This window comes from Anomalospiza imberbis, chromosome 17 (genome assembly GCF_031753505.1).
Source record: "Anomalospiza imberbis isolate Cuckoo-Finch-1a 21T00152 chromosome 17, ASM3175350v1, whole genome shotgun sequence".
NCBI classification, from domain to species: Eukaryota; Metazoa; Chordata; class Aves; order Passeriformes; family Viduidae; genus Anomalospiza; species Anomalospiza imberbis.
The window spans coordinates 2,245,886-2,273,282 of NC_089697.1; the positions used below are offsets into that span (position 1 = coordinate 2,245,886).

The following is a 27,397-nucleotide window of genomic DNA, read 5'->3' on the forward strand; positions in this document are numbered from 1 at the left end:
ACCCCGAGGGGGACACGGGGGACACAAACAGGGACACGGGGGACACAAACAGGGACACGGGAGGGGACACAAACAGGGACACGGGAGGAGACACCCCGAGGGGGACACGGGGGACACAAACAGGGACACGGGAGGGGACACCCCCGAGGGGGACACGGGGGACACAAACAGGGACACGGGAGGGGACACCCCGAGGGGGACACACGCAGCGCGCGCCGCACCCACGCGGCGCCCCCGCCGCGTCCCCGGGCCGCGCTCCCATTGGCCGCCGCCCCGGCGCGGCGCCGCTGATTGGCCGCCTGTCAGCGCGGCCCCCGCCCGCCAATGGCCGCGCGGCACCGCCCGCCGCCCCGCGCGCCGCGGCCAATGGCAGCGCGCCCTCCCCTCCCCGCCGCGGCGGGCGCAGCCAATGGGCGGGCGGCGGGGCGGCTCGCGCCGCTTTTCGCGGCAAAAAGGATTTGGCGCGCAAAGGCGCGCGGGGCCGGCGCGCGAACAATCCGGCGGCGGGCGCACCGGAGCCGGAGCCGGAGCGCCGCGGCCCCGCGCCCGCCATGGGCCGTGCCCCTGTCCGCGCCCTGCCCGCTGCGCCGCCCGCCGCACCGGCGGCACCGGCTGCCATGTGAGCCATGGCGGCGGCGGGCGGCGCGGCGGGGCTGGCGGCGCTGCTGGGCAGCGCCTCCCCGCACCTCCTGATCGTCTCCGCCGCCGCCGAGGAGCCCGCGGGCGGCGGCCACCCCGATACCGACCTCCTGCTCTTCGCCACGCCGCAGCCCGCCCGCCCCGGCGCCGCGCCCAGACGGCCCGCGCTGGGCCGCCCGCCGGTAACCCCCGCGGGTGGGATGGGGATGGGGATGGGTAGGGGGCGGGGGCTGGGGCCGGGCGGGGGCTCCGGGGACCGGCGGGCCCGGGGTGTGCTCCTGGCTGTGCAGTATTGGGCCTCGAACCGGCCGTGTACCGACCGGGCCGTATACCCGACCGGGCTGCACGGAGCCGGGCTGTACAATGGGCCCGGCTGCATACCGGGCCGTGCCATACCGAGCCGGGCTGTACAGCGAGCCGTGCTGTATACCGGACAGGGCTCCATACCGGGCCGGGCCGTACTGCTCCCTGCTGTGCCCCGTGCTGTGCCATATGCCGTGCCGTGCCCTGCTCCGTGCCAGCCCGTGCCCGGTGCACCCGGCTGTGCCAGGCTGTACGGCCGGGCCGTGCCACGCAGCACCTGCCGGGCCGGCCCTGCCCCGCCGCCGCTCCGGAAGCCGCAGGCCCCGGCGCCGGGCCGTGTTTTGCCTCCCCACCCACGGCCCACGTCGGCTTTGGGGCGCTCCCCGCAGCGTGGCAGGGCCCCCGCCTTTGGGACAGCCCCCCATCCCCGCCGGTGTGTGTGACAGCTCCGGTCAGCCCCTTCCTGCCGGGATCTGGGGTGTCTGTACCCCACGGTGCTGTGGGGGTTCCTCACAGAATCCCTTCATCAGCAGCGGGGCCTGGGGTTGCCTGTCCCTGTGCTGACCCCGTCCCTTGCAGGTGAAGAGGAAGCTGAACTTGGAGACGGATCACCAGTACATAGCGGAGAGTTTGCCAGTGAGCCGGGGCAAGGCCAGGAACCCTGCTAAAGGTATCGGCTCCGCTCCCCCTGGCCCCCCTTGCCAGCCCAGCTCGGAGCAGAGGTCCAGCAGCCCCACTCCACTCCCCCAGGCTCGTCCCTGGTAGGTCCCTTTGTGTCGGTGTGGATGGGCTGTCCCTGGGGCTGGCCTGCCTCTGTCCACCCTCCGCACTCACTGCTGTGCCCTGTGCTGGTGGCATGGTTGTCCTGCCCTTCTGCTGGGCACCCCACTGGCTCTGTCCCTCTCTGTGGGATGGAGCTGTAGGTGCCAGCATGGTGTCAGTGCAGTGTCCCAGGTGGACCTGCTGTTATGTCCCCCAGAGCCCAGCCTGGCACTCCGTGCCTCAGTCACAGCTGTGGTCACAACGGAGCACAGGTGTCACAGCTTGTGCCAGGTGCTGCAACATCCTTCCTACAGGGGATTTGGGCAGCTCAACCCGTTGCCCTAAGAAAATAGATTGGGTTTGGGGTGTCCTGGTCACTAGTCCACAACCCACCTGCAAGCATGGCAGGAGTTTTGTGACCTTTCAGCTTCAGCTCTGGGTTACCTTTGTGGCTAAATGACACTTGTCCTCCATGTCTGGCAGGAGCAAAGTCTCCTGGAGAGAAGTCCCGCTATGAAACCTCCCTGAACCTCACCACCAAGCGCTTCCTGGAGCTGCTGAGCCAGTCCCCAGATGGTGTGGTGGATCTCAACTGGGCGGCCGAGGTCCTGAAGGTGCAAAAGAGGCGCATCTACGACATCACCAATGTCCTGGAGGGCATACAGCTCATCACCAAGAAGTCCAAGAACCACATCCAGTGGCTGTATGTCCCTTGGCTCATGGGGCTGTTCCTGGGGTGGGGGAGCTACTTGGGTGGAGAATTTCAGGGCGGGGTCACCAGAGCTTCTGCCGCAGGCCAAGTGGTGGCCCCCTGTGAGGAGGGCTGTGCTCAATGGCGGGAGGTTCCTGCGAATCCCCCTGGGACTCCCCAGGTCATCCAGGGGAGTGGGGGGCTGCATCCAGCCTTGGGGAGTGGTCTGCAAAATCCCTGCAGGGCTGGTTTGGTTCCCTGGCTGAGGGGTAGGATGTGACCTGGCCCGGGTGGGGCACAGGAAGCTGTGGGAGCTGGCTCCTGACAGACCCGGTGCTCCCCAGGGGCAGCCAGGCCACAGTGGGAGCGCCAGGCCGGCACCGGCTGCTGGAGAAGGAGCTGCGGGAGCTGCAGGCGGCCGAGCGGCAGCTGGATGACCTCATCCAGATGTGCACGGTGCAGCTGCGCCTGCTCACCGAGGACCCCGCCAACCAGCAATATCCTTTGCTTCTGGGGTGGGGCTGGCTGGGTGGCGGCTGTGGTTGAGCCCCGGTGGCACGGGCAGGATGTTTCTCAGCCCACATCCCCTTGTGCCTTCCTTGACCCGCCCCACCGCAGCCTATGTGACCTGCCAGGACCTCCGCAGCGTCGTGGACCCCGCGGAGCAAATGGTGATGGTTATCAAAGCCCCCCCAGAGACCCAGCTGCAGGTCTCAGACCCAGCAGAGGTGAGCTGGGGTCATGCTCTGCTCCTCCTGTGCTCTCCCTGAACAGCCCTGAGTGTTCCCTGGGTGTCCTTGTGCTGCCTTGTCTCACTCCTGTCCCCTTGCCCAGGCGTTCCAGGTCTCCGTGCGAAGCACTCAGGGCCCCATCGATGTGTTCCTCTGCCCCGAGGACAGCTCGGGGGTCTGCAGCCCCGTCAAGAGCCCCTTCAAAGCCCCTGCAGAGGACTCTTCTCCCAGCCATTCACAGCCCAGAGCCTCCCTGCTCCTGCATCCTGCCCAGGATGTGAACATGCCGCTGATGCCTGGAGAGCAAGGTGGGCCTGGGGACACGAGGGAGCTGCTGGGATGTCACAGTGGCTCTCATCAGCCCCTCTGCTGTTGGCACAAGCAAGGAGCTGGCATGCTGCTCAGGTGTCCCAACAAGGCAGGGAGGTGGGAAGGCAGGATCTCCATAGCCAAAAACCTTTTTTGGGGGTTTCTTTGGAGAATATTATGGGATTTACAGCTGCTTCCCATCCCCACAGAAGTGCTGCTGCCAGGGCCGAGCGCGCTACCCAGCAAGAGCCCGGAGGAGGAGGTGAGCCTGTCCCCACTGGCCTCCATGGACATCCTGCTGGAGCAGAGCAGGGAGGACTTGGCGGGCTTCTTGGCCGATGAGTTCATCAACCTGTCGCCGCCGCAGGCGCAGGACTATCACTTTGGGCTGGAGGAGGGCGAGGGCATCAGCGAGCTCTTCGACTGCAACTTTGGGGACTTCACCCCCTTGGACTTCTGAAGCTGTGCCCACCCGGGTGCTCGGGGGAGCTGCCAGGGGAGGGGGCAGCCCTGGCAGGACAGGGCAGGGCAGCCCCTCTGGCTCCAGCGCCCGCTGTTCTCCCTCATCCCTTTTTGCAATATTTTCTCATTATCCCTCCAGCCCGGCGGGGACCGGTGGCATCCCCAGCTCCAGCCCCACAAGGAGGATGCCAGGGTGGGGTTCCCATCTCGGGGGACCCCCACCATAGGGCCCTGATCAGGGGCAACTGCCCAGGGCAGAGCCGCTGCCCCCTGGGAGCCTGTTCCAGAGCTTTAAGCAGTCCTGTGTATAGATTAATGATTTGATTAATTTATTATTGTCCCCTGGGGACAGCGTTTCATTTCCATGGGGGTTTGGGGGGGCTGTACAGCAGAGTGGGGGTGCTGAGAGTTTTTGTTGTGCTGGGAGGGGGTGGTGGAGATGTGGGGGGTGCTGGGTTAGGGCTGTCTCCCTGCGTGGGGGCTGCCCACAGCCTGGCTGAGCGTGGGGTATTTATTTATTATTTATGGCGTGTGGAGCTGTCCCAGGACATGGAGGGAGCAGGAGGACAGTGCTGGTGAGACATGGAGGGTGCCACCAGGGTCTCACCAGCACATCCTGGCTTTGCTTGTGTCCAAAGCAGGGCTGGCAAGGCCACGGCTGTGGCAGGTGGCTGCGGGAGCGGGGATGGGGCTGGTGGCCCTGGGGCCGTGTGTGTGTCCCCTCAGGGGACACAGAGGTGTCCATGGGGAGTGACTCTGCAGGTGAGCACCAAACGCTGTCTCCAGGCTTTCCTTCCCCTCCCTGTGCAGCCCTTCAGCCTTTTGGCTCTGGCTCCCCATTGCCAGGCCACGGGGGCTGGGAGAGGAGGGGAGGGGGGTCCTGGGGTCCCCCTGGGCTGAGCTGGAGACGCACTTTCACTTTTACTGCCATTTAACAAGCTTGTGATCTCTGAGCTTTGTGTTTAATAAAGGTTTCTACTGACTTTGCCCTTCGGCTGTGCTCAGGTGCCTGGGGGTGTGAGGGGTGGTGGGGACTTCAGCTGAGAAACCGAGAGGTTTGGGGTTATTTTGTGGTCTGTTTTCCACTTGGAACTTGAAATCCATGACCAGGTATGTTCGCACCTGGGGCTGCAATAGGTGCTTCAGTCCTTGGTCCCACACAGGGTGGGATCTGGGCCTGATCCTGCCCTCCCTGCTCCTCCAAAGAGGCTGTGCTGCAGGAGGATGGGGTGATGGGTTGGGATGGGGTTTGCTTTTCTTCCAGCAGTCCCTGTCCCTACTTGGCTCCTCTGCTGCCTGCTTCCCTCCCCACCTTCCCCCTGGTTCTGGGGCAGCATTTTCCTGGCTGTGGCTGCAGCATGGGGCCAGTGTGAAGCCACTCCATCCACTGAGTTCCCAGCTTTCCCCATTCACCCAGCTCTTGCTGCTGCCTCAAGGCACCTGCTGGCAGCAGTTTCTGGCCCAAAGTTTGAGGTCCCTGTGCCCTTGCTCGCTGGGGACACGCTGTCTGCCAGCAGCAGCCCTGACCCTGGGTGCCCTGCTTCCCTCTGCAGCACACCAGGACCGAGGGACATTGGGGACCCCCAGGGAGGGGTGCTTGGGGTTGCCAGGGGCTCCCCGGCAGCCAGAATGGGGCTCAGCAGGGTCATGGCCACTGCCCTAGTGGCAGCCAGGGCTGTGCTGCTTCCTGCCTGTGTTTGTGCACTTTCTCCCCTCCTCCTTCCCGGCCTCCTGCCTGGTTTTCCTTTAAACAGCCTGATAAATATTTCACCCTGACCATGTGTAAACTCACCCTGCTCCTGCACGGGCAGGCAATGGGATCCCAGGCTCAGGCCAGGCTGCTGGTGGGTGCTGGGTGGCACAGGGAGCCCATCACCACTGCCTGGCCTCCTGCCTGTATCCTTGTGCCTCTCTTCCCACACCTGAGGCAGTCCCTGGCTGGCTGTGCTGCCCCTGGATTGTTCCTCCAGCTGGACACGTGTGGAGGCTCAGCTCTGCACACCATTCCCTTTCCCAGCTTTCCCAGCCCTCCAAAGCACGGCAGCAGGGCCAGCCAGGCCCTGCCATCTCCAGACCAGTGCCCAGCAGGGCAGTGTCACACACAGGCTGGCACGGGCGACCCCTGTGCCTGGCTGGGAAGAGCTGGTGTTTGTCACACTGCCGCCCCTTCAAATGGGGCTTTTTCACACAAGGACACTGCAACAGTATTCCTGCTGCTCTGATCCATGGGATGCTGCCCCACAGAGCCAGGGCAGCAGGACAGGGACCAGGTGGGAGGGCACGGACCCAGGTCCCTGCCTGCTGCGACCTCCATTGCAGGGTTTGTCCCGAGGTGGAGGTTCTATGAGTTACTGCAGGGTGCCCAGCCCGGCCATATGCCAGCCCCTCCCCAGCCATCCCTTCTCTCCTCTGCTCAGTTCTGCCACGATGGATGCTGATGGTGATCTGCAGTGCTGCCAAGGGGAGAGACCCCGGCACGGGAAATGGTTTTTGTGGGAGCCAGGGGGCACAGGGAGAGGGGAGAGGACCTGCACTGACATCCCGAGCTCCACAGGGCTGTTCCCACAGCCAGCCAACCCCCAGCAGCACACAACTCCGCCTCTTTCCCCCGAGAGAAGGCAATCACCGTCACACCGCCCTCACAGGGAAGCTGCTGGGACGCCGAGCCCTTGGCACTCCCAACCCCGCTGGAAGCAGCCCCGGCAGGGACGCGGCTGTGTCCCACTGCGGCAGCACAGCCCAGCCCTGGGGGCTGCTCCGCCAGCTCCACGTGAGCCACGGCACGTAAAAATAACCACTCTGCCTCCCTGGATGATTCATGATGCAGCTGAAGGGCTTCCCTCCTGCTGTTTCGGATGCTGGAGAGGGAGCTGATGGTAGCTGCTTTGGAAGAGCACAGGGCAGCGTTGGGGAGCCACCGGCACTGCCTGGTTTGATTTATCGGCTCCAACACTGCTTTTCTCTGTCAGGTGAAAGCAGCAGGGTCAGATGGGCACCTTGCCCACACCCTGCCTGCTCCTTGGGCTCTCATTGCCAGGCAGTGTGACCCCACAGGGACCGTGTCCATCCAGCCTGGGGTGCTTTGGGCTGCAGTGGTGACCCCATTGGCACTGGAAAATGCTGTGCAGGATCTGGCCACGGTGCTGAGCCCAGGCAGCCCTGGGATGTCCTGGCCCTGTGCTGCAGGGTTGGGATCTGGGGGAGGCAGGAGAGCTCCACAGTGGGGTGAGCTCTGGGACAGGCTGGCAGTGGCATTAGGTGCCCCCCATAAGGGGTTTGTACCTTTAACCTAACCACCCTCAGAGGGTCCTGGAGGGGTTTGGGATCTCTATAGGCAGGGTCTCCTGCCCCCACCCCTGCATCTCACCCAACACTTCACTATTTCCACTTCCAAAAATCTCTCCTGTTTCCTCCACGAGGAGGGAACTTAGGGAGGTGAAGAGCAGCATGGTTTATTTCTGGGATGCTGTTGAGTGGCTGCTTCCTTTAACTCCTCCCCGTTGAGGTGCTGGGGAGCAGAGCAGAGCCCTGCTGTCCCCCACAGCTGGGGCCATGTCCCCCTTCTTGCCATGGCTTTCTGGGAGCTGGGAGCACCTGTCACCCCTTGCCATCAGCACTTTGCCTGAACTTCATCCTCACTCTCAGGCTGCTCCTTCCCACATGGAAACTCATGCTGACTCCCAGGGATCCCACTGGGCACCGAGCGTGGATTTTTGGAGCAGATGGGAGTGCAGGAAGCCCTTCCAAGGGGGTGATTTGGATCCATGGCAGAGCCTCACCATCACCCAAGCCCCTTCCATGCTCCCTGGCAAGATGAGTCCCCTGTCCCTGCTGCACCCCTTGCCCGTGTTTTGTTCCTGCGCCCATTTCAGATGGATTTGATGATGGCCATGCTCAACAGCTCCAGCCCTTGGACTTCTCTGCCTCCCTGGGGACAGGGACAGCCCCGTGCCAAGTGCGGTGAGTGCACGTGCACCCCGGAGCCCTCGGATGCCCCTGCCAGGGCCCAGGTGTGCTTTTTCCACCTCTTTTGCCTTGCACACACCTGGAACAGCTGGGAGATGGTAAAAATAGCTGTGATGCCGTGGGCTCAGCTTGGAACATGTTATCCCAGAGGGAGCAGGAGGTGAGTGAGCTCCACGTGCTGCAGCTCGGTCACGTTGGAGTGTGGAAGGAGCTTGGATCTCAGACCTGGCTTAAGCAGAGCTGAACTCAGCACTCAGGGTGTCCTGGAGAGCTCCATGTGAAAGCAGAGGTGGTGCTGAGGGAGGTAAAGCCTGCCTGGGATTTTACAAAATCCAAACAAAACTGGTTCATGCCCCTTTCTCAGGAAGTGAAATCCTGGAATGCAGGCACAAGCCTCCAGGTGCCTGTGCCAGGCAAGGGATGGGGACAGCTCCTCCTCCTCCTCCTCATGTCCCCCAGCCTGCTGGGGCAGGGGGGGTCACCTCTCTGGAGGTACCGGGATCCTGGCGTGTTGCTCTGGAGGGAAGCAGCTCGGAGCAAAGGCTGCCTGGCACTGAGGGCATGGAGGAGCTGGCACCACCCAAACTCATTTGGAACCACTCTGGGTGTCAGAGGACCACTCCAGGGCCACCGAAATCACAATGAGACCACCTGTGGTCAAACATGGGCCAACCCAGGACCAACCGAGGAAACCAGGACTTTCCCAGTGCCATCAGTGTCCATGTTGGGACCACCTGTGGTCAAACTGGGACCAACTGGGACAATCAGGGCTATCCCAAAGCCAACAACTGCACTGGGACCATCTGTGGTCCAAATGGGGCCACAGGGGGACAACCAGGGCTATGCTAGGACCAGCCATGAGCACACTATGACCACCCATGGTCAAACTGGGGCAGCCCCAGGGCTACCCTGGGGGCAAGAGCAACCACACTGGGACCACCCATGGCTCAACTGGCACCAACCAGGGCCACAATGGTGTGATCAGGACTACAGTGAGGCCAACAGCAACCGCACTGGGACCACGCACGGTCAAACTGGGACCACTCAGGGCTTCACTTAGGGCACCCAGGGCTACGGCGGAGTCAACAACGACCACACTGGGACCATCCATCTCCAGACTAGAGCCACCCTAGGGCCAGCTGAGGCACCCAGCGCTACAGCGGGGCCATCAGTGACCACACTGAGACCACCTGTGGCCACACTGAGATCAGCTGGAGCAACCAGGGCTACTGTGGAGCCAACACTGAGACCTATGGTCACACTGGGACACCCAGGGATGGTCACACAGCCCATGAGTGGGAGCCCACTGGGCTCTGCTGGGTCCAACTGGGACCACCCCAGCGGCGAGCGGGCACCGGGACCCAGCGTGGCCCCGCCCCTCTCCATTCCGCCAAGCACATTGGTGGTTCCTGACGCCAATCACGGCCCGTGGCCAATCGGATGGCGGCAGGGGCGGGCCCTCCGCGGAGCCAAAGTTGGCTGGGGCGGCGGAGCCGCGATCGGCGGAGTCGGGATCGGCGGGGCGCGACCTGCGCACGGACCGAGCCGAACCAAACCGAGCCGGGCCGGGCCGAACCAAACCGAGCCGGGCCGGGCCGAACCAAACCGAGCCGAGCCGAGCCGGGCCGAGCCCAGCCGAACCACTTTGCCTAACCGGACCGAGCCCAGCCGAACCACCCCTGCCGAACCGAAGAGAGCCTAACCGAACAGAGCCGAATCCATCCCTACAGCACCGCACCGAACCCGTCCCTGCGGCACCGAGCCGATCCCTAAGGCACCGAACCAGACCCATCCGTACCGCACCGAGGCCGTTCCTTCCGCACCCAGCCCATCTCTACGGTACCGCACCGAGCCGTGCCCTAAGGCACCGCACCGCGTCCTCCGGCACCGCACCGAACCCATCCCTACAGCAGCGGCCCGTGCCTGCGGTACCGCACCGCATCCCAGGGCACCGCACCGCGCCCTAAGGCTCTGCACCCTCCGGCCCCGCACCGCTCCCCGCGCCCCGGTGCCCGCAGCACCCGCGCCCGGCGGGACCATGATGTCGTGTGCCGAGCTGCTGGCCGTGTGCCTGCTCTCAGCAGATCGCGGCCCCAAGCCCCACCGCCAGCCGCTGCCCATCTTCCACGACGTGAGTACCGCGGGCGGGACCCCCGCACCCCTGCCCAGCCCCGGGGCCGCCCTCGGGGAGCCGCCGCACGGGTGGCGTCGGGGTGAGGCTCCTTCCCGGAGGAACCGGCCCGAGGGATGCGCCCGTGCCAGCCCGGAGCTGTGCATGGTCGTGATGGCTTCAATAATGATGTCGTGTCCTCCTGCTGAATGCTGGGCCTCTGGGTGGCTGGAAACAGCCCACGCCTCATCCGGAGCTGGCTGTCATGACTCCCGGAGCGGGAGCTGTGTGTGGCAGGAAGGCTGTGGAACGTCCCCTGGAGCTGTTCACAGCCCTGGGATCCAGCAGAGCGCTGCCTGCGGTAGCCCCCGGGCGCAGCCCCCGGGTGCAGCCCCTGTCCCTGCCCGTTCCCGACGCTCCGGGATGGCGCAGGAGGATGCTCCGTGCGGGCTGGAGGTTGCCTCGGCATCCTGGCGGCTGTGGGTGGCACGGGGGAGTTGGAAATGCAGGTGGTGGCCGTCTTTGTGTTCGGAGATGCTGGCACAGTTCCTCCTGTGGCACCGCGTCCTCTCCAGGCCGCGGCCGCGCTGCTCCTGTGACAGGGGCCGGGGCTCCGGGGGAGGCGGCTGCACGCCGGCCATCTCCCGGGCCAGTGGCACAGCCCGGGCCAGAGCCACCTCTGGAGCACCTCCGCGGGGCTCGGCCCTCCTCCTCCTGCCCAAATCTCCCTGGTGACCGAGCCCTGGCACTGCCATGTGTCCGGCACTGCTGCGCTCCAAGCCACCCTGTGGACCAAGGAGATGCGGGGGCAGAGGTGCTGCTCCTGCCCTGCCGCAGGGCGGAGGAGAAGAAAGCCAGCGAGGGTTAAGGATGAGGGCTGGTGGTGCCCGGGCACCTGCACAGCCCAGGTCGGTGCCAGCTGTCATGTCCCAGCTGTCATCTCCGTCTTGACCTGCTCCAGGTTCACCCCCGTGCCCCACTCCATCCCAGAGAAGGGGAGCAGCAGATCTCGGGCAGCACTTTGGGAAGGCGAATGCCACTTCTGGTCCAGTCCAAGACCTCCTGGCATCCCCAGGGAGGCGCTGGGAAGCGCGGCTCCCTCGGCCGTGGTGCCGCTCGCAGCTGCCAGCTGGGGGTCAGGGTCTGTCCCCTGCCTGGGGGTTCGGGCTGCCAGGCTCTCCAGCCAGCATCATTAACCGCACTAATTACTTGGCTGAGGGAAGGTGGGCAGGAGGGGGCGGGTGGTGACAGCTGTGTTCCAGCTCAGCTCCTTAGGGCACTCGTTGAGTCGCATATCCATCCCTCAGGGTGTCATTAAAGCAATTAAAATGGGAAATGTTAACAACGCTAGCAGCTGCTTTCCGGGTTCTGACGGCTTCTCTTCCTGTACCCTGTGACTCCTTTGCTCCCACCTTTGCTCCAGAGCTCGGCAGGGTGAGTTTAATCTCTGCACTTTTGGGTCTGGGCACTTGGCCGGTGTCCAGCTGCCCCCCAGGCTGGTCGGGGTGAGCGTCCCACGGCAGCAGGGCAGGAGCCCCGCCTGCCTCCCGGCAGCGCTGCCCACCGCAGATCCCGGTGGCTGCTGCTCCGCTGGGACCTGCCTGCACATCTCCTGCCTTTGGGAGAGGTGAGGAGGAGGAGGAGGAGGAGGAGGGCTTTGCCCGAGACGCTTCGCTGCAGGCGCGGCACGAACCGCAGTGCTGCCATCGCCCTGTGCAGCATCTCAAGCCTCAGGGAGGTTTGTTCCTCAGGCTGGTGCCCGGGGCTTGCTGTCTCCCCTCCCGGGATACGGGAGCTTCAGGAAGGACGGCGCTCTGGTGGCTGGCCGCAGCCTGCCTTAGCCTGCCGCGGGTGGGTGAGCGCCTTGTCCCCAGGGCAGCTGTCCCCTCCCCAAAGGCCGCCTGTCCCTGCCTGCCTGTCCCGCAGCCGCGGCTGCCCCCAGACCTGCAGGCAGGGAGAAATCCTATCATCTCCTTCCTTCCCGGGGAACGTGTGGGGCTCATCCCATAAATAAATGCTGTTTCAGTGCCTCTTCCCGCGGTCCCGGTGAGTCTGCGGCTGCTTGGGCACAAGGCCAAGGGCTGAGGGAAACATGCCGGGCTCCAGGCAGCGTCCCTGTGCCTCTGAGGCTGCCAGTCCACCCTGAGGCAGGAGAGGGATTGCTTGTAGGGCCCTCCAGCAGCCCACGCAGACCTAATCCCGCTCCCAGCCTGGCTTTGCATCACCTTTCCCTGGCTTCGTCCCAGGGTGCTGTCCTGTCTGCCCTGGGGACAGCGCTCAGCTGCCATCGCCTGTGCCCAGGGAGGGGGCAGCGTTCGCCCTGTGCACCATGGAGCGGCTCTGTGTGGCTGCGCTGGGCTGGAGCTGGTCCTGGGCTCAGGCAGGGACGGGCTGGCCGCAGCAGCCGCAGCCAAGCCCCGCCGTGCCGGGGGCTCTGCAGCGGGCACGGCCTGGCCTTGCCCCGGGGGCTCTGCAGCGGGCACGGCCTGGCCTTGCCCCGGGGGCTCTGCAGCGGGCACGGCCTGGCCTTGCCCCGGGGGCCCTGCAGCGGGCACGGCCTGGCCTTGCCCCGGGGGCTCTGCAGCGGGCACGGCCTTGCCCCGGGGGCCCTGCAGCGGGCACGGCCTGGCCTTGCCCCGGGGGCTCTGCAGCAGGCACGGCCTGGCCTTGCCCCGGGGGCCCTGTGCGGACACGGCCTGGCCTTGCCCCGGGGGCCCTGCAGCGGGCACGGCCTGGCCTTGCCCCGGGGGCTCTGCAGCGGGCACGGCCTTGCCCCGGGGGCTCTGCAGCGGGCACGGCCTGGCCTTGCCCCGGGGGCCCTGTGCGGACACGGCCTGGCCTTGCCCCGGGGGCTCTGCAGCGGGCACGGCCTTGCCCCGGGGCCACCCACGGCTCCTGCTCGTGCCGCGTTCCTCCGGAGCTCCCGGCAGCTGCCGTGTGTGCGCCGGCTCGTGTAGCCCACGGAGCCCCGTGAGGGAGGGAGGGGCGTCCGCTCCGTGTGCTGAGGCTCCTGCTGAACTCAGGATGGGCTCGCCCCGGATTAGAGACTTCTCAGCACCAGGGGATCTCCCCTGAAATTGTGTTCTGCCTCTGAGCCCGCAGATGAACCCTGCTGAGCAAGGCCAGCCCGTGAGTGGGAAATGTTTGCCCTCCTCCAAGTGCCTGGGTGACACTTGACGGTCTCTGGGATCAGCTAGGTGGCCTCTGTGACACTTGCGGCCACAGAGGTGTCACTACACGAGCCATGTGTCCCTCTGATGACACACAGCTCTGCAGGATGAAGCTTCTCCCTTGATGGAGAGTCCATGGCAGGGTGCGACCCATTCCCTGCAGCCGTGAGACCCCACAAGGAGCTCGTTAGCCTGGAGAAAGCTTTGCTTTAAAAAATCCAGAGGAATCACCACTGTTTGGGAGCTGCAGGTTCCCATCTCGGCTCCACAGTGCATGAGGCAGGTGCTGTGTGGTGCTCAGGGAGTGCCCACCCCCCCTTTCCTGGCAGGAAATAAATGCTGTTTATGATTATATTATAATTATAATATACATAATATTTATAATTATAGCATTATAATATATAACGCTGTTTATTATTATATTATAATAGTAATGAATTATAATATCATAGTTATATTATTTGATGATGATTATTATTGCTGTTTATTAATAAATGCTGGCAGGGCAGCAGCCTGGTCGGCTGGAATCCCTGGGGATGGTTACCTGATGCTGCTCGGCCAAGGCAGCCCCAGCTCCTGAAGCAGCTTGGGGCAGGAGGAGCTCACTGTGCTCACAAGAGCATCCTCCGAGGAGCTGTCCCTGCTCCTGGTTTCAACCCCAGGGAAGGAACCAGGGAGCTCCAGCCCTAGAAAAGCCTCTGCCCAGCTGCAAGCCAGAGGTTTAGGTTTTTTTAGCATTTCCCTGCTTTACCTCAGCAGTCTCTCAGGACTGGGACGGTGGCCTTGGAACACACAGCAGAGTCGGGCGGAGGGGCAGCGGTGCCTCTGCCTGCACAGCCAGCGGGGAGGCAAGAATAGGAAAGTTCTGTCTCCTTTCCCGACCCTTTTTTCTTTCCTAATCTTTCTTCAGACCTGCAGATTTCTTCATCAGCCAGGATGATATAAAGGACAGTTGCCACATAGAAAATTTTATGTCGTTGTCTCCATTAGGATGTGCTGGACAAAACCTTGTACATTTTGGTCTGGGAAAACGTTGCCAGAAGTGATGTTGTTCCTCACTAGGGTCAGCCCCAGACCTTCCAATAATTCCTGGTGAAACAGATCCTGCAGGGCTGAGCAGCCCCAGCTTTCTCCTGGGTGATGGGCAGAAGCCTCATGGTTGGGAGTCTGCGTTGAGACCCTGAACTGGAGCAGCTCTCCAGCTGTGCTCTGTGGCAGAAGCAGTTGCAGATTAATTAATTCATTAATAATTAATTCCAGAGGTGTTGTGGGAAGGGCTGTGCTGAGTGAGGGGTGGTTACAAAGCTCAGGGCAGGAGCTGCTCCTCGGTGCAGGTGCTTGAGTGTTGGTGATGCACAAAGTGCTTCCTTACAGACTGGGTTTGTTCCTAATGTTCATTCCTTTAAATGGACTGAAAAATCAAAGAGTTGCCATCACAAGGATGTAGCAAAGTCCTTTCTGCTTCGCCTCTGTGTTCTCTAAAGGTGCTTGCTGTGAGTGCCGGGCTCGCTCGGCCAGGGGCTCTGTGCATTAGAGGCAAGAAATTGGTTTAATTATTAGCAAAGGGGAATTTCCTGGAGCAGCCTGTGCAGTCCCAACAGCCGGGGCTTCTCCCTGAGCTCCTGGAGGTGATTTTCCGTGGAGCTGGGTGCTGCCTGGCTCACTGTTCCGCTGCCCTTCTCTCCCTGCTGCCACGCTGAGCCCTGTTGTGTTTTGTCTTGCAGATTTTCCGGCGAGCCGACAAGAACGGTGAGTGCTTTGTTCCTGCTGCTGCCCCCCATCCCTGCCTGGCTCTGGCCGAAGCAGCGTGGCTCATTCCCACTGCGAGGTTTGGCTGGAAGAGGGAGGGTGGAAAATGCTTTTCTGATTCACCTGGATCCCAGAGCCTGCCCAGGGGCTGGGGAATGGGCTCCCCCAATTCCCCATCCATGCACCACGCAGGACACAGCCCCTTCCAAGCCCTTCTCCTGCCCAGGGGCTGTCAGGCTTCTGCTCGGTCCCTCACAGGATTGGTTCTGTCTCCGTGCTCAGTCCAGGGTTTTACAGGTGCTCCTCGCTGGGGGATCCTGTTTCTGGGTGCCCCTGGAGCCCCTGGCATTTGGGAGTTAGGCTCTGCTGCCCAGTTTTTAGTCCAGCACCCATAAAGCAAGAGGTCCAAAATCACACGTGTTTTCCCTGAGCCTTCCCACACTCTCTTGGGCTCTTTTCCTTCATGGTAGCTTAGGAGATGCTTTTATTGCACATCACAGTGCAGCCCAGGAGCTGAAGTCCTCCACAGAAAGGAAGGAAAAAGCTCTTGAGTCCATGGAGAGCACTTTCTTTCCATGGAAATCTGATGCTGCCCTCAGTGTGCTGTTTGTTCTTGGACAGCCTGTGTGCCTTTCTGAGAACACCACAATGGGGCCTTTAGGAAAGGGCTGAAATTCCACCTGCAGTCCCAGCAGCACCCTGTGTTTCTGCTGGGCTGGTGGGCCACGCTCTCAGGGAGATTTGTGCTGTGATTTTCATGCAGAACACGCCCAGCCGTCCCACACGGCCCGCCGGGCCCGGGGTGCTGCTTTCCACAGAGATATAATTATTCTTCCCTTTTCTTTGAATGCAGATGATGGGAAGCTGTCATTTGAGGAGTTCAAGAACTATTTCGCTGATGGCATCCTGAGCTCGGAGGAGCTGTGGGAGTTGTTCAGTGGCATTGACAGGCGTCACTCAGAGTGAGTACCGCGGTGGCACGGAGGAGACGCAGGAGAAGCTAAAACTGCCTGACTGGAGGTGGAGGACGTTGGGAGGCGGGTGTGATAAATAGTCAGGGTGAGACCAACCCACCTCTTGCCACATGCAGGTGTTCAAAGCCACCAGCAGCAAGCCCTGAGAGTGCTGAGAGCAGTCAGACATTTTGAGAGCACCATCGGATTTCCTGCAGCTCCAGGAAGCGAGCAGGCATTGAAAATGCCATTCTTTTGGTTTGCAAAATGTACTCCAGGCATACCCAGGCCTGTGTGTCTGCAGGAGCGTGTGCTGGTGTGGGGACACAGCACAGGCTGTGCAGAGTCACAGACTTTGCCACTGCTGACTCAGGAGCTGCTTGTCACTTATGTAAGAGCTGCTTTCCACCCCAAGTGGGCCCGGTGTGTGTAATGGGGAATTTAGGGCAGCTACTTGTAAAAAAAAAAGACAGCCCCAAAGAGCAGGAGAAGGAATTGTGATTAGCTCTGGTCTCCTCGTGAGTGGTGCTATCCAGAGGGCTCTCTTGGGCTCCGCTGGGATTCTCATCCCAGCTTTTTGGGTATTTTTGGCCTCGCTGGGGTCTCTATGTCCAGCTGGTTGCTGTGGATGAGTCTGTCCTGGCAGTGGGAGGAACTGGGTGCTGCTGAATTGCATGGCTGGAGTCTGTCCAAACATTGGGGTGCTGCTGGGGGACACAGGGCTGCAGCTTCCTCCCAGTCTGGGTGGAGGTTTGGCCTCCCCAGCACCCAGCATCTCCTGCACCTCCGACACCCTTGACCAGGGCACAGGTCCCTGCCAGGGTGAGGAAATGTGGGGCAGCCTGAGCTGCACACGCTGGTCCCAGGGCTTTGCAGGGAGCCAGGGCAGTGGCACAGAGAGCCCTTGTCACACTGAGATGCCAACGGCCACCAAATGCCACCAACAGCAGCCACCCAGTGTCATCACCCACTCAGGCCTGGGGCAGTGGGAATGATGGACTCTGCGTGCTGCTGGAGCTGGGTTTGGTTCCCACTGCAGTGGTGGGCAGCCTTGTGCTGCTTTCCTTGGAGCCTGCTGGTTGGGCTTGTGGATGTGGGCAGCAGGAGGTGTCTCCTGAAAACATTTCTGTCTCTGGGCTGGATCCCAGTGATCCCTGGAAGCTGCAGTGCTGGAAATGCTCCTTTCCTCTTGCTCCATTTTGGGGTGATCTTGGAGTCACAACACCCCTGGAAAACACAGGGCGCAGCGAAGCTGGGAGCTTTAACCCAGCTCAAAACTGAGCAGGGAAGGTCTCCTGCCTTCAGGTGGGGCTTGTTCCATCTCTGGAGCAGCTGAGGAGGCCTGACTGGGCTGTGCTGCCCGGGAGCCGTGGCTGCAGCAGCAGTGTCCCCACAGCTCGTTACCCAACGAGGGTAGCTGTGACAGCATTGAGCTGGTGACATTTGTTAGCAGAGCATGAGATTTGGGTCTTTGTCCTCTTCCTGCCACCAAGAGCAGAAGGGGCCCTCAGACAGAGCTGTTTGCAAATTCCTGCACATGTAGGAAACATGGGGTTTGGTGTGGTATGAGGGCTGTGCTGCTGCCCTGCTGTCCCCGCGGTGGGGGCTTGGACAACCCTTCTCCCCTGGGCTTGTTCCTTGCACTGTCAGGAATTTAATATTTCAGAGAGCTGGCCAAAATTTGCTGCCAGATTGAAGAGTATTACAAAACCGGGAAGCAGCTACAAGCTCTCCAAGCAGATCTGCTGTGCTGCTTTTGTGTCCCGAAGCTTTTGTGATGGTGGGAAAGTTTCACCCTCAGTCCAGCAGGTGGGTTTGGTGCTGTGTTTGTCATGTCTAGGCTGGAACTTGTGTTTCCTCACCCCTGCCAGGCTGACCTGAGGAGGGGAAGTAACAGACAACCCCTCTTGACCCTCACCCATCCCTGGAACCTGCAGCTGCTGGGCCCCAGAGCTGGCAGCTGGCAACATGAATATTTCAGAGGTCTCCCACATTTCTTGTTCTCCTTCAGGAGAGCCCCATGCTCTCCTCTGTCCACCTCCCACCCCTCTGGCTCTGAGGTGGGATGCTGGGGCCTGTGCATCACACACCTCTGCTGGGGTCACTTCAGAGTCTACATTTCCACACGAGGCTGGTTTTGTTCTGCATTTCAGAAAATGGTTCCTTTTTGGCATAAAGTATCCCCTCACTTTAATTCTGTGACATTTCAAAGTTTATGATGAAACCAAATTCAGCTCTGGATGACAGCTGGTACAACAGCAGGTCCAGGGCTTTGTTTGGCTGGTCCAGAGCTCCACACCAGCTCTGGCAGTGGCACACTAAGGCTCATCTTCCTGGAGAAGAGCGTTTTCATCCTCTGAGATGTCTGGGTGAGAAGAGACTGATGTTTTTGGAAGTATGAGAGCTCCACAGCTGCATCCAGAATTGCAGGGGTTGAATGCCTGCACTGTGAAACCTGCCCAGGGAAGTGCTGTTTGGATTTTACCTGTCCTTCTGTCCTGCACCTGTTGGGGAAATTTAGAAAAATAAGGTCTAGAAAATGCATCTTTCCATGAGGGTGTTCAGGAATTGGCTGCAGGTTGCTCAGAGCCTTTGACCTAGAGCCACAAGGGATGGAAGTGCTGACCTGGTGCCTCTTGAATTCTCTTGGTGGAAATAACCTCAAGCCTGTGAGTGCCTGGAAGAAGGGATTTGAGTGGATTCCCTCTTCTCTCTTTACTCAGAGACTCTGCAGCATCTGCCAGCCCCTGATGATGGAGAGTGACTGAAACACTCCATGTCACACAAAAAAGGTTTGGAAACCAGATCTGTGATGGCAGTGGAGGTTCCCAACATGACAAATGATAAAAATAAAAAAAATTCCATCTGCTTTTCTGCCGCTGATTGCTGTTTTCTTGCATAAATTCCAGGCACATTCTGACAAAATCCCAACAGCATAATGATGACAAGCTCCTCCATCATCAGTTCAGGCTTAATTACAGTTAATCAGTGGTTTGAGCACAGTCAAAATACAGCAATGGGAAATGTGGAGAGGCTCAGGATGAGTGCTTTGGAGGCAGAGGATGGCTCTTCTCCTGGAGTGGGAATGGCAGAGAGGAAAGCCTGCTGCCCCTGGCAGCCTTGCAGAATGGGTCAGGATTTGGTGTGCACGTTCTGTCCATGAGCTCCACTCGTTTTTGGTGTGAATTAGTTCTGGCAGCATGGGAATGGCCCCAGCAGCCCTGGGGTTTGCCTGCTGTGCTCTGTCCTGCCCCTGTCTGTGCCCTGGGGCTGCTGCAGGCTGGGGGACATGGGAGAGGTTCCCGTGCAGGGCTGCTGATGGAGCAGGCTGCATCAGGGGGAAAAGGGAGCAGATCTTCTCCTGGACAACTCCCAGAGGGATGGTTTCTGCCATGAGATGTCGTTGAGTGGTTCACTGTTCAGTGGTTTAGTGATTGATTAGTTAACATTTCGTTTTAAGCAGCAAGCAGCCAAGATGTAAAAGTTATTAATAACCTTGGAAGCCACAGGGTGGGAGTTGATGGCAGCTCCTTGTCACACCTTGCTGGAGCTGGGAATTGGCAGTGAGTTGAGCTGGTGGCTCCTTGTTCCTGCTGAAACCAGTCCCAGCCCCAGGTGCTCACTGGGAGCAGTGCAACTGCCTGGATAACATGTGCACCAGGTGTCCACATCCCCTCTGTGGTGACTTTTACCCTTCTCTCAGGTGGGAGCCAGGGTTTCCCTGCACTGACAGCTCTGGGGCACAGCTCTGGCAGGCTGTGCTGTGGATGCTGCAGTGCCAGGGCTCTTGCAGCACTGCAGCAGCTCTGCAGGCTCCAGGCAGCTGCCAGAAATAAAGGGGAAAAGTTCAGAAGGAGCAAAACCTTTTTCCAATGTACAGTGGTGCCCCAAACCCCAGTGTCTCTGTCAGGCAGAGCTGCCCAGAGATGGGATCAGCAAAGTTGTGCAGAGTGGAGCTGGCAGAGCGAGGGGCTGTGGCTTTGCAGGTTTATCTGTATTGAGTCTCAAGGGAAACACGATTTTTTTATCCACTTTAAAAAGTGCCTGCAGTGCTAGGTCAGTGCGCAGAGCCCTGCCTAAATCAGCTGCTGTGTGTTTAAAATAGCTGAGCTGAATCCCAGCCTCACACTGCCCCTCTCTGCTGCCTCAGAGCTCCAGGTGCAGTCCCAGAGCAGAGGGTCTGCAGTCCCCCTGCCCTGGCTCTGCCACCCCTCAGGTCAAAATACTCCCCTGCTTTGAACCACTGCCTGCTGTTAAAGTGCTCTCAGTGGAAGCCCAGAAGAAAGGGAGAGACAGAAACAGCCTTTGATGCCTTGGGAACAGCTGTAGGAAGATTCTGCCTTAATTATTTCACCTTAAATGGCATTTTGGACACTTCACACACTGTTCTCTTATTTTATATGGAGGTGTTTTTGTCCCTTTGCCCTGTGAGCAGTGTCAGAGGGGGGACAGGGTGATGTGGCCATGGTTTCCCACCCCATGGGCAGCAGCACTGCAGCATTCCTGGTGCTGAGAGCCTGGCAAACTCCAGGTACTGCCTCTTCCTCCACGTGTGACAGCACTTAAACACTTAAAAAACACTTGAAAAGCTCTCTTTGGGGCTCTCTTCCACTTTTCCAATCAGGATTAAAATTGGTTCTAATCATTTGGGGGATTTTGAGGCAGCAGAACGCCTTGAGCAGAGGCTGATTTGAATAAGTGACATGCTGGGGTCTGTCCCTGCAGGCTCTGGGCATTGACAGCAGCTCTGCCTCCGTGACTTTGGCCACCTGAGCAGATCCTACAGCACCATGCAGACCCATCCCAAAACCTGGGGCTGTTTTTGAACATTCCCCCCTCCCTCTCCACCCCAGCAGCACCTTTAGCAGCCACAGGAGGGACCTGCCCAAGCCCTGCAGGGATGCCAGGGGGGATTGTGCAGTGGAGTGCTCTCTGTTAGTGACAAAGGTGGGGGTCTGGCTGCTGCACCAGGATTTTGGAGCCAGATCCTTGCTTTCATGGCCTTCAGGGCAGGAACAACCGCTCTGGAGGGCTGTGAAGTAATCCAGCCCCTGGGAGCCTGCAGACAGCCCCACAGCACCTGGGCTCTGAGGGAGGAAAGAGGAGGAGGAGCAGCTGGAGGGGGTCTGGCCATGGGCAGGACCTGGGCTGAGCTCAGGGATGAACCAGGAGGGAGCCCTAGCTGGATGCTTCCCACCTTTGGGGGAAGAGTTTGGGTTGAAGAAGCAGCTCCAGGGCTCAGAAATGGGGCTGCCAACCCAGCTGGCCAGCCAGGGGTGTGGGGCATCTCCCTCCCTACCCCACTCTGTTGTCACAGCTGCTCTCCCAGCACACTCCAGCTCCAGGAGATGCTGTGGAGCAGATTTTCCCGTTCCTTCAGCCCCTGGGTGCTGCAGGGGCTGGGAATGTCTCCTGAGCTGCTGGCTCTGAACCCGTGCAGCTCCTTATTTTTCTAATGCAGCTTGTGAAAATACATGAACATGAAAATCCACCAGGACTCAAGACAAGCCCCCAAACCCCTGCTCACCACCACTATTTCCTCCACACCAGCCCCACTACCTAACAGGAGCTTTTTTGTGTTTCTTGCAGTAACGTGGACACGGAGAAGTTGTGTGGTAAGTCAGGGATATTCCTGCCCTGGAGAGCTTCTCCTCCCCAGGGTGTGGGTGGTGGGGCTTGTGTGTGTCTGACCTGGGCAGGACTGGGTGGCACTGAAGGTCCCTGTGGCTGGATCCCAGCACAGAGGTGCTTTTCCCAAGGGGATACATGTCTTGGTTTGAAAAGACAGGTGTCTGCTAAGGAAGGCAGGAGCCTCCCCTGAAATGGAAAATGCAAACCCCCTCCCTCCAATTTATTATAATTTTGAAATTAAGGGGCTCTCAGGCAAAGATATGGGAGTAGGAATAACAGTTCTTTATTACAGAAGAAAGTAAAAAATAAAAATGCAGTAATACAAAACAACACTTCCAGAGTGAGAGCAGGCCCTGGCAGCCTGTGGGTCAGGGTGGTGGCAGCAGTCCCATCCCATGGTGGCTCAGCCCTCCTGCAGTGCCAGCTGTGCTTCTGCTGGAGCAGGGATCCTGCACAAGGGTGGAGTTTTCCTCTGAAGCTCCAGGGCTGCTGGAGATGGGCCTGGGCTTCCTCTGGGAATGCAGTGGGGAAGAAAGCTGCTCCTCTGGGAATGCAGTGGGCAAAGGCTGCTGTGGGGTTCCAAAGTCAGATTGGATCCAGGTAGGAATGCTTGGCTCCTCCCCTGGGCGGAGCATCTCCCCATGGGATGCTGGAATTTTCTCAGCCATGCAGGGACACTCACTGGCCATGGACAGCAGAGATCTCCTGGAGGGAGGATTGGCTGTGGCAGAGATGAAGAAAAAACTGCCCAGTGAACAGAGAGAACTGCCCCAGCTCTGACAGATGGGGACAGAACACACAGCCCTGAACCATATCTTACAACCCAGGACAATAGGGAAGGACTTTTCATTTCAGTCCAAGTGGGAGAATGACTCTGGAAAGGCAGGGGGATCCCCCCTCGCAGCTCTGGACTGTGTGGGAGCAGGGGAGGCAGAGATGGAGGTGCTCAGGAGCTGACCACGGTGCTCTGTCCTGCTGCAGATTATTTCTCGGCGTACCTCGGGGAATACAGGAATGTGCTCTCCGCCCTGGAAACCCTCAACGCTGCGGTGCTGGCAGCCATGGACAAAACCAAGCTGGTAAGGACGGCGCCAGGGGAGGGCAGCTGGGTGTGAAATTGGAGCTGTGGTGAGCTCAGCTGCTTCTTAATGTGGAATTTGGGGGTTGGAGGCAGCAAAACCCTCAAATGAAGGGGCGTCTGTGCGTGCTTGGGTTGCCTGCATGTGCAGCCACACAGTCTGGAGGAAGGGAAGGGCAGCAGCCTGGTACCAGTGGATGGTGTTTGCTGCTACCTTTCCCAAAAGCATCTTCTGAGAAAGCTGCTCGGGCAAGTACAGACAGCCACTCAATCCACGCTCTCACCACAGCTACGTCAGCAAAAGGAGACAGAAAGGGTCTCTGTGCAGACTTCCAGTGAGATTTATTGTAGAATCACACTGAAGGAATCCAGGGACAAAGACAGGGCAAACAGTGAGTGTCCTCGGTTAAGTATGGGGTCAGGAACCAATGATTTGGGGGCACAGGGACAGTACAAAGGGCAGTGACCTGTGAGGAAAGGGCAGATTTTAACACAGCTGCAGGACACCATGGGAGAAGCCCCTTTTGACTCACCCTAAGGACAGAGGCATTCTCAAAGCCTGTGGTGAATTCTTCCAGGGCAATATCCTAGAAGTTTCCTTAATAAGCTCAACGGTGTTCACAGGGAAGGGTAAACCCAAAGCTTTTGTGCTGTGGAGACCATATCTGTGCTCTGGGGACATCATCCCCCCCTTGCAGGGCCCTGGCAGTGCCTGTTCCAGCAGCTCCTTGCAGCGTCCTGCCCGCAGACGCTTTTTGGGAGCATCACTGAGAGCCTGTGTCGAGTTCTGAGCCAGAACAAAGTGTTTCCCACCCAGCAGGGTGGCTCAGAACGTGTCCTGCAGGGCTGACGGTGCCCGGGACAGAGCCCAGCCCGGGCTGTGCTCGCAGCACCGAGTGCCGGCTGCAGAAGAGGGGCAGGGGCAGCGCTGCAATTCCTGCTCTCCCAGCCTGCTACAGGCTTCCTTCCTGAGCCAGTGCTCGCCCTCTCCCCGCAGCCTGTGCTGATGGAAGCAGCTTGGAGGCTGCTAATTAGAGCGAGCTCCGAGCCCCGGCTGTGCTGGGCAGCGCCAGGATGAGGACAGTGCGGAAAGGCAGCGCTGGCAGGGCCCTGCCCAGGGACCAGCAGCTCCTTCTGCACCTGAGATGTGTCAAAGGGTTCAGCTGTGTGCTTGGGCTGCTGCTGAGCCAGGGGAACACCCTTCCTTTGAAGCAGGTGAGGGGCATCATCCGTGTGAATGCTCCCTCGACCGCTTGGTCGGTCAGAGAAGAAAAGGGGGACCAGCCCCACACTCACCCCAGTGGTGTTTGTGCCTCTGTAGTGTCAGTCCCTCTCTGGGTTTTCCTCTGGCCAGAGTCAGCCTCAGCAGTGTCTCCCCGTACGTGTGGAAATTTCATGCCAGGAGAGGGAATCTCCTCAAAATTCATTTTCTCATTGGTTCAGATCCCTGGCCCCACTCACAGTTATTAAATACAAGTCCAGAGGGAGAGGAGGAATCCTCTCCAGAGAGCTGTGCTTTATTTCAGTTCCATTCTGTTCTGGTTTTTTGGGTAATGAATGTGAACAGCCATGTAGTTCTCCAAAGAGCAGCACAGTCACTCTCTGCTCCACAGTATTGCTGTGAGGCATTCACTCCCTCCAGAGCTTCTGTGCCGTTCCCTGGAAAAGAAAAGCAGGTTTTTCCTGTTGAAGCAAATTTGGATGGACTAATTTCTCCACCTGTTTGGATCTGCCCGTAGCCAGGGCAGTCCAGTGTTCCCAGCACTGCTCTCACCCAGGAGGGTCCTGTGCTGGTCCCAGCCCTGATGTGCCCCAGTGCAGATATTGATCCTGATCAGGTGCTCTGATCCCAGCCCTGATGTGCCCCAGTGCAGATATTGATCCTGATCAGGTGCTCTGATCCCAGCCCTGATGTGCCCCAGTGCAGATATTGATCCTGATCAGGTGCTCTGATCCCAGCCCTGATGTGCCCCAGTGCAGATGTTGATCCTGATCAGGTGCTCTGATCCCAGCCCTGATGTGCCCCAGTGCAGATGTTGATCCTGATCAGGTGCTCTGATCCCAGCCCTGATGTGCCCCAGAGCAGATATTGATCCTGATCAGGTGCTTTGGTCCCAGCCCTGATGTGCCTCAGTGCAGATATTGATCCTCCTGGGACCCTTCCGCTGCTGTGCTGGGCTCTGATCTGGGGAGGAGGCAGCAGTGGACAGGGCTCCTGCAGAGCTGTGGGATACCTGCCACTGCTGGAGGCTCCGGAGATGATAAATGCTGCATTCCTACCTGCTGGGACCTGAATGGATTCCCACTTTTGTATTTCCAGAGTTGGACTGGAGCTTTAGTTGTGATGGGATGAGTGGGCTGGATTTTAGCCAAAGCTCACACCTCTGTGAGCCAGGGCAGAGAGCAGATGTCCCACATTACACCTGCCCCTCAATTCTCCTGGTTCAAACACCTCTCTGAGGCCTGGGAGCCCCACTTTGGCAAAGGGAGCACCCTCAGGGAAGAACCAGATCAACTTTCATCCCAGGGAGCTGCTTGTGCACTGAGAAAACTGGAATGCTGCAACCCTAGATACTGAGAATTTCAGACTTTCTGTGCTGCCAGGCACTGGCCCCCAAGAGAACACTGCATTGACCTGAGGCCATGGAGAAGGCTTCCAAAATTGAATAATGGAACTAGGATTATGAGTGTGTAGTTTAAATAGAAGTGTGTAATATAATGTAGTAGAAAACTTATAGTTTAATGTTTTAGAATAATATATATAACAAATAATAAAATAATATTTGATATTATTATAATATAATAATCAATAGTATAAATAATATAATATAAAAATATAATAATATATGTTATAATATATAATTAATAATATAATAAGGATTTAGAATAATATATATATAAAACAAGATAGAAGTTTTAGGGCAGAAGCTACTCCTTTTTCATCTTCTTCATGAGTTTGAATAGTATTGTGTAATTGGATAAAAAAAAACCCACACTACAAGCCACAAGCAGTTAGTTAAAAGTAAAAATAATTTGTGTCATTTCTTAATTAAACAGTTTATCCTTAAAAACCTTGTAGAGAGAGAGATGCAGCTCTATTTTTAGTTTATTAAAATAAAGTATTATAGAATTCACAATTTGTGAAACTCTAATATAGCTATGAACTAATAAACATCTAAGTCCAAACAAGAAATACCATCTCAAGCATTGAATCCCAGCCTTAACAAAAAAAAGGAGCAAAGTGTCCTCACTGGAAGAGCCCTGCTGAAGGATCTGCAGGCCCTGCCTGTTCTTGCCAGGCTGTGCTTAGGAGGACTTGGCCTGACTCTGGAGCAGACAGTGAGGTCCTGGCAGGAAGGAGGAGGAGGAGGAGATCTCTGCCTCGAGCTGTGTCCCAGCACAGCATCTCTTGGTTGGGGCATGATCCAGCTCCAGCAGCTCCTCCCTGCTGCAGCCACAGGGCTGCTCAGCCCTTCATCCTCCAGGGACGCAGCTGGAAATGGGAAAAGGAGCAGGAAAACACACAGAGAGCCCGGGCAGCTCCGTGGGGACTGCTCACACCGTGCCAGTGAGCTGCCCAGGAGGGGAATGAGGAAATGACGGCTCAGAGGGAATGTGCCATGGGGGTATTTGGGAGCTGTGGTTTGAGGCAGTGCTGCCAAAAGCCTTCTTGGGATCGAATATTCCCAGCTCTGCGTGTCCCTGCAGGCCAGGATACCTGGCATGGGTCACTGGGCTGTGTCCCAGCTGTCTCCTGGCTGGCAGGCTCCTCGAGCTCCTTGTCAGGAGAAGCCCTGGGATAAAGTGTGGGCAGTGCAAGCTGCGTTTGTCCTGGGTGCCTGCAGTTGCTGCAGTGTCAGATTGGGCCCTTTCCTGACCCAGAGCTGGGGCAACTGAGAGGTGATTTAAAAACTTTTATTCCATTTTCAGTCTCATGAGAAGGGTGAGACAACACAGATGTTATCATTCACACCATCACAATCAGAAGCCAACTATTTCCTAATGACAAAACACTATTAAGTGTTTCTTGGCCTATTATCTTTAGCTACACTTTTAAAAAACTTATTTTATACTTATACTATAATTTATACTTTTATATATATACTTATAGTGCACTTACACTTTTTAAAACTTATTTTTAGTTTAATTTCTCTCTCAACAGTATCTATCTTATTCTATAATATTTCTGAGTTAACATTTCTTATCTCAACCTTTTCATACAAATATGTACTATGTGAACCTTCTGTCAGATTTTAAGAATTTTCTATACATCCCTTTCCCACACTGCAGGAAACTCTGTGTGTGTGAGCAGCAAACCTGCTCCTGTTTTTTTTTTTTTTTTAATGGATCTACAGGTCAGCAGGAGGAAACCAAACCATTAGGGGTTCCCATGCCTCCATCCTTCCTCACTGGGCTGCTAGGAACATGCTGAAGAAAATATGCCTTGTCAAGAAGAGAGGGTTTTCCCTCCACATTCTGGCATTTCCACTTATTTGTAAAATATAACTTGATAGCTGTGCTGTAGTGAGCTAATTGCACCTTATTTTGTGGCTGAACTTCATGTTTGCAATATAATTGTGTAAGAGTAGGAGGTGAACAGTGGAAATAGCTCAGAAAACAGCCTGATGCTTCTCACAGGGGGTCTGCATGCTGAAATCTTTGCATTCTCCAGTGTGCAAACACTGCAAACCCTCACATGAATACCTCTCCAAGCCAGGCAGCCTTACTGATCCTTTAACAGGAATTATGTGGCCACCCATTCCATTCTGTCCTGAGTTTAACTATCATCATAAGAAATCAATAAAACCCCTCAAAAGCAGAATTACAGCAGCTCTTGGCAACT

The 27,397-nt window shown here is 58.3% G+C and overlaps 2 protein-coding genes across 2 annotated transcripts in view; both read left to right on the forward strand.

Moving 5' to 3' along the window:
- The first annotated feature begins 401 nt into the window (after positions 1–401).
- E2F1 (E2F transcription factor 1) lies at positions 402–4,884 on the forward strand. Its single transcript, XM_068207473.1, has 7 exons — positions 402–821; positions 1,522–1,612; positions 2,188–2,407; positions 2,740–2,892; positions 3,009–3,123; positions 3,230–3,434; positions 3,645–4,884. Exons 1-7 carry the CDS (start codon positions 627–629, stop codon positions 3,893–3,895), a joined length of 1,230 nt encoding a protein of 409 aa, XP_068063574.1. The 5' UTR covers positions 402–626; the 3' UTR covers positions 3,896–4,884.
- Positions 4,885–9,584: 4,700 nt separating this feature from the next.
- NECAB3 (N-terminal EF-hand calcium binding protein 3) overlaps positions 9,585–27,397 on the forward strand; it is a 28,748-nt gene continuing 10,935 nt past the window's right edge. The window contains exons 1-5 of the mRNA XM_068207466.1: positions 9,585–9,994; positions 14,868–14,892; positions 15,746–15,854; positions 21,435–21,460; positions 22,458–22,555. Coding sequence (XP_068063567.1) covers positions 9,902–9,994; positions 14,868–14,892; positions 15,746–15,854; positions 21,435–21,460; positions 22,458–22,555 — 351 coding nt within the window. The 5' untranslated portion in view covers positions 9,585–9,901. The remainder of the gene's footprint in view (positions 9,995–14,867; positions 14,893–15,745; positions 15,855–21,434; positions 21,461–22,457; positions 22,556–27,397) is intronic.

Bases quoted from the DNA above. Each gene is read 5' to 3' on its own strand.
- E2F1 (XM_068207473.1), top strand. From the start codon at position 627: ATGGCGGCGGCGGGCGGCGCGGCGGGGCTGGCGGCGCTGCTGGGCAGC. The intron at 822-1,521 runs GTAACCCCCGCG...CGTCCCTTGCAG, and splicing joins CCGCGCTGGGCCGCCCGCCG to GTGAAGAGGAAGCTGAACTT. The intron at 3,124-3,229 runs GTGAGCTGGGGT...CCCCTTGCCCAG, and splicing joins AGGTCTCAGACCCAGCAGAG to GCGTTCCAGGTCTCCGTGCG.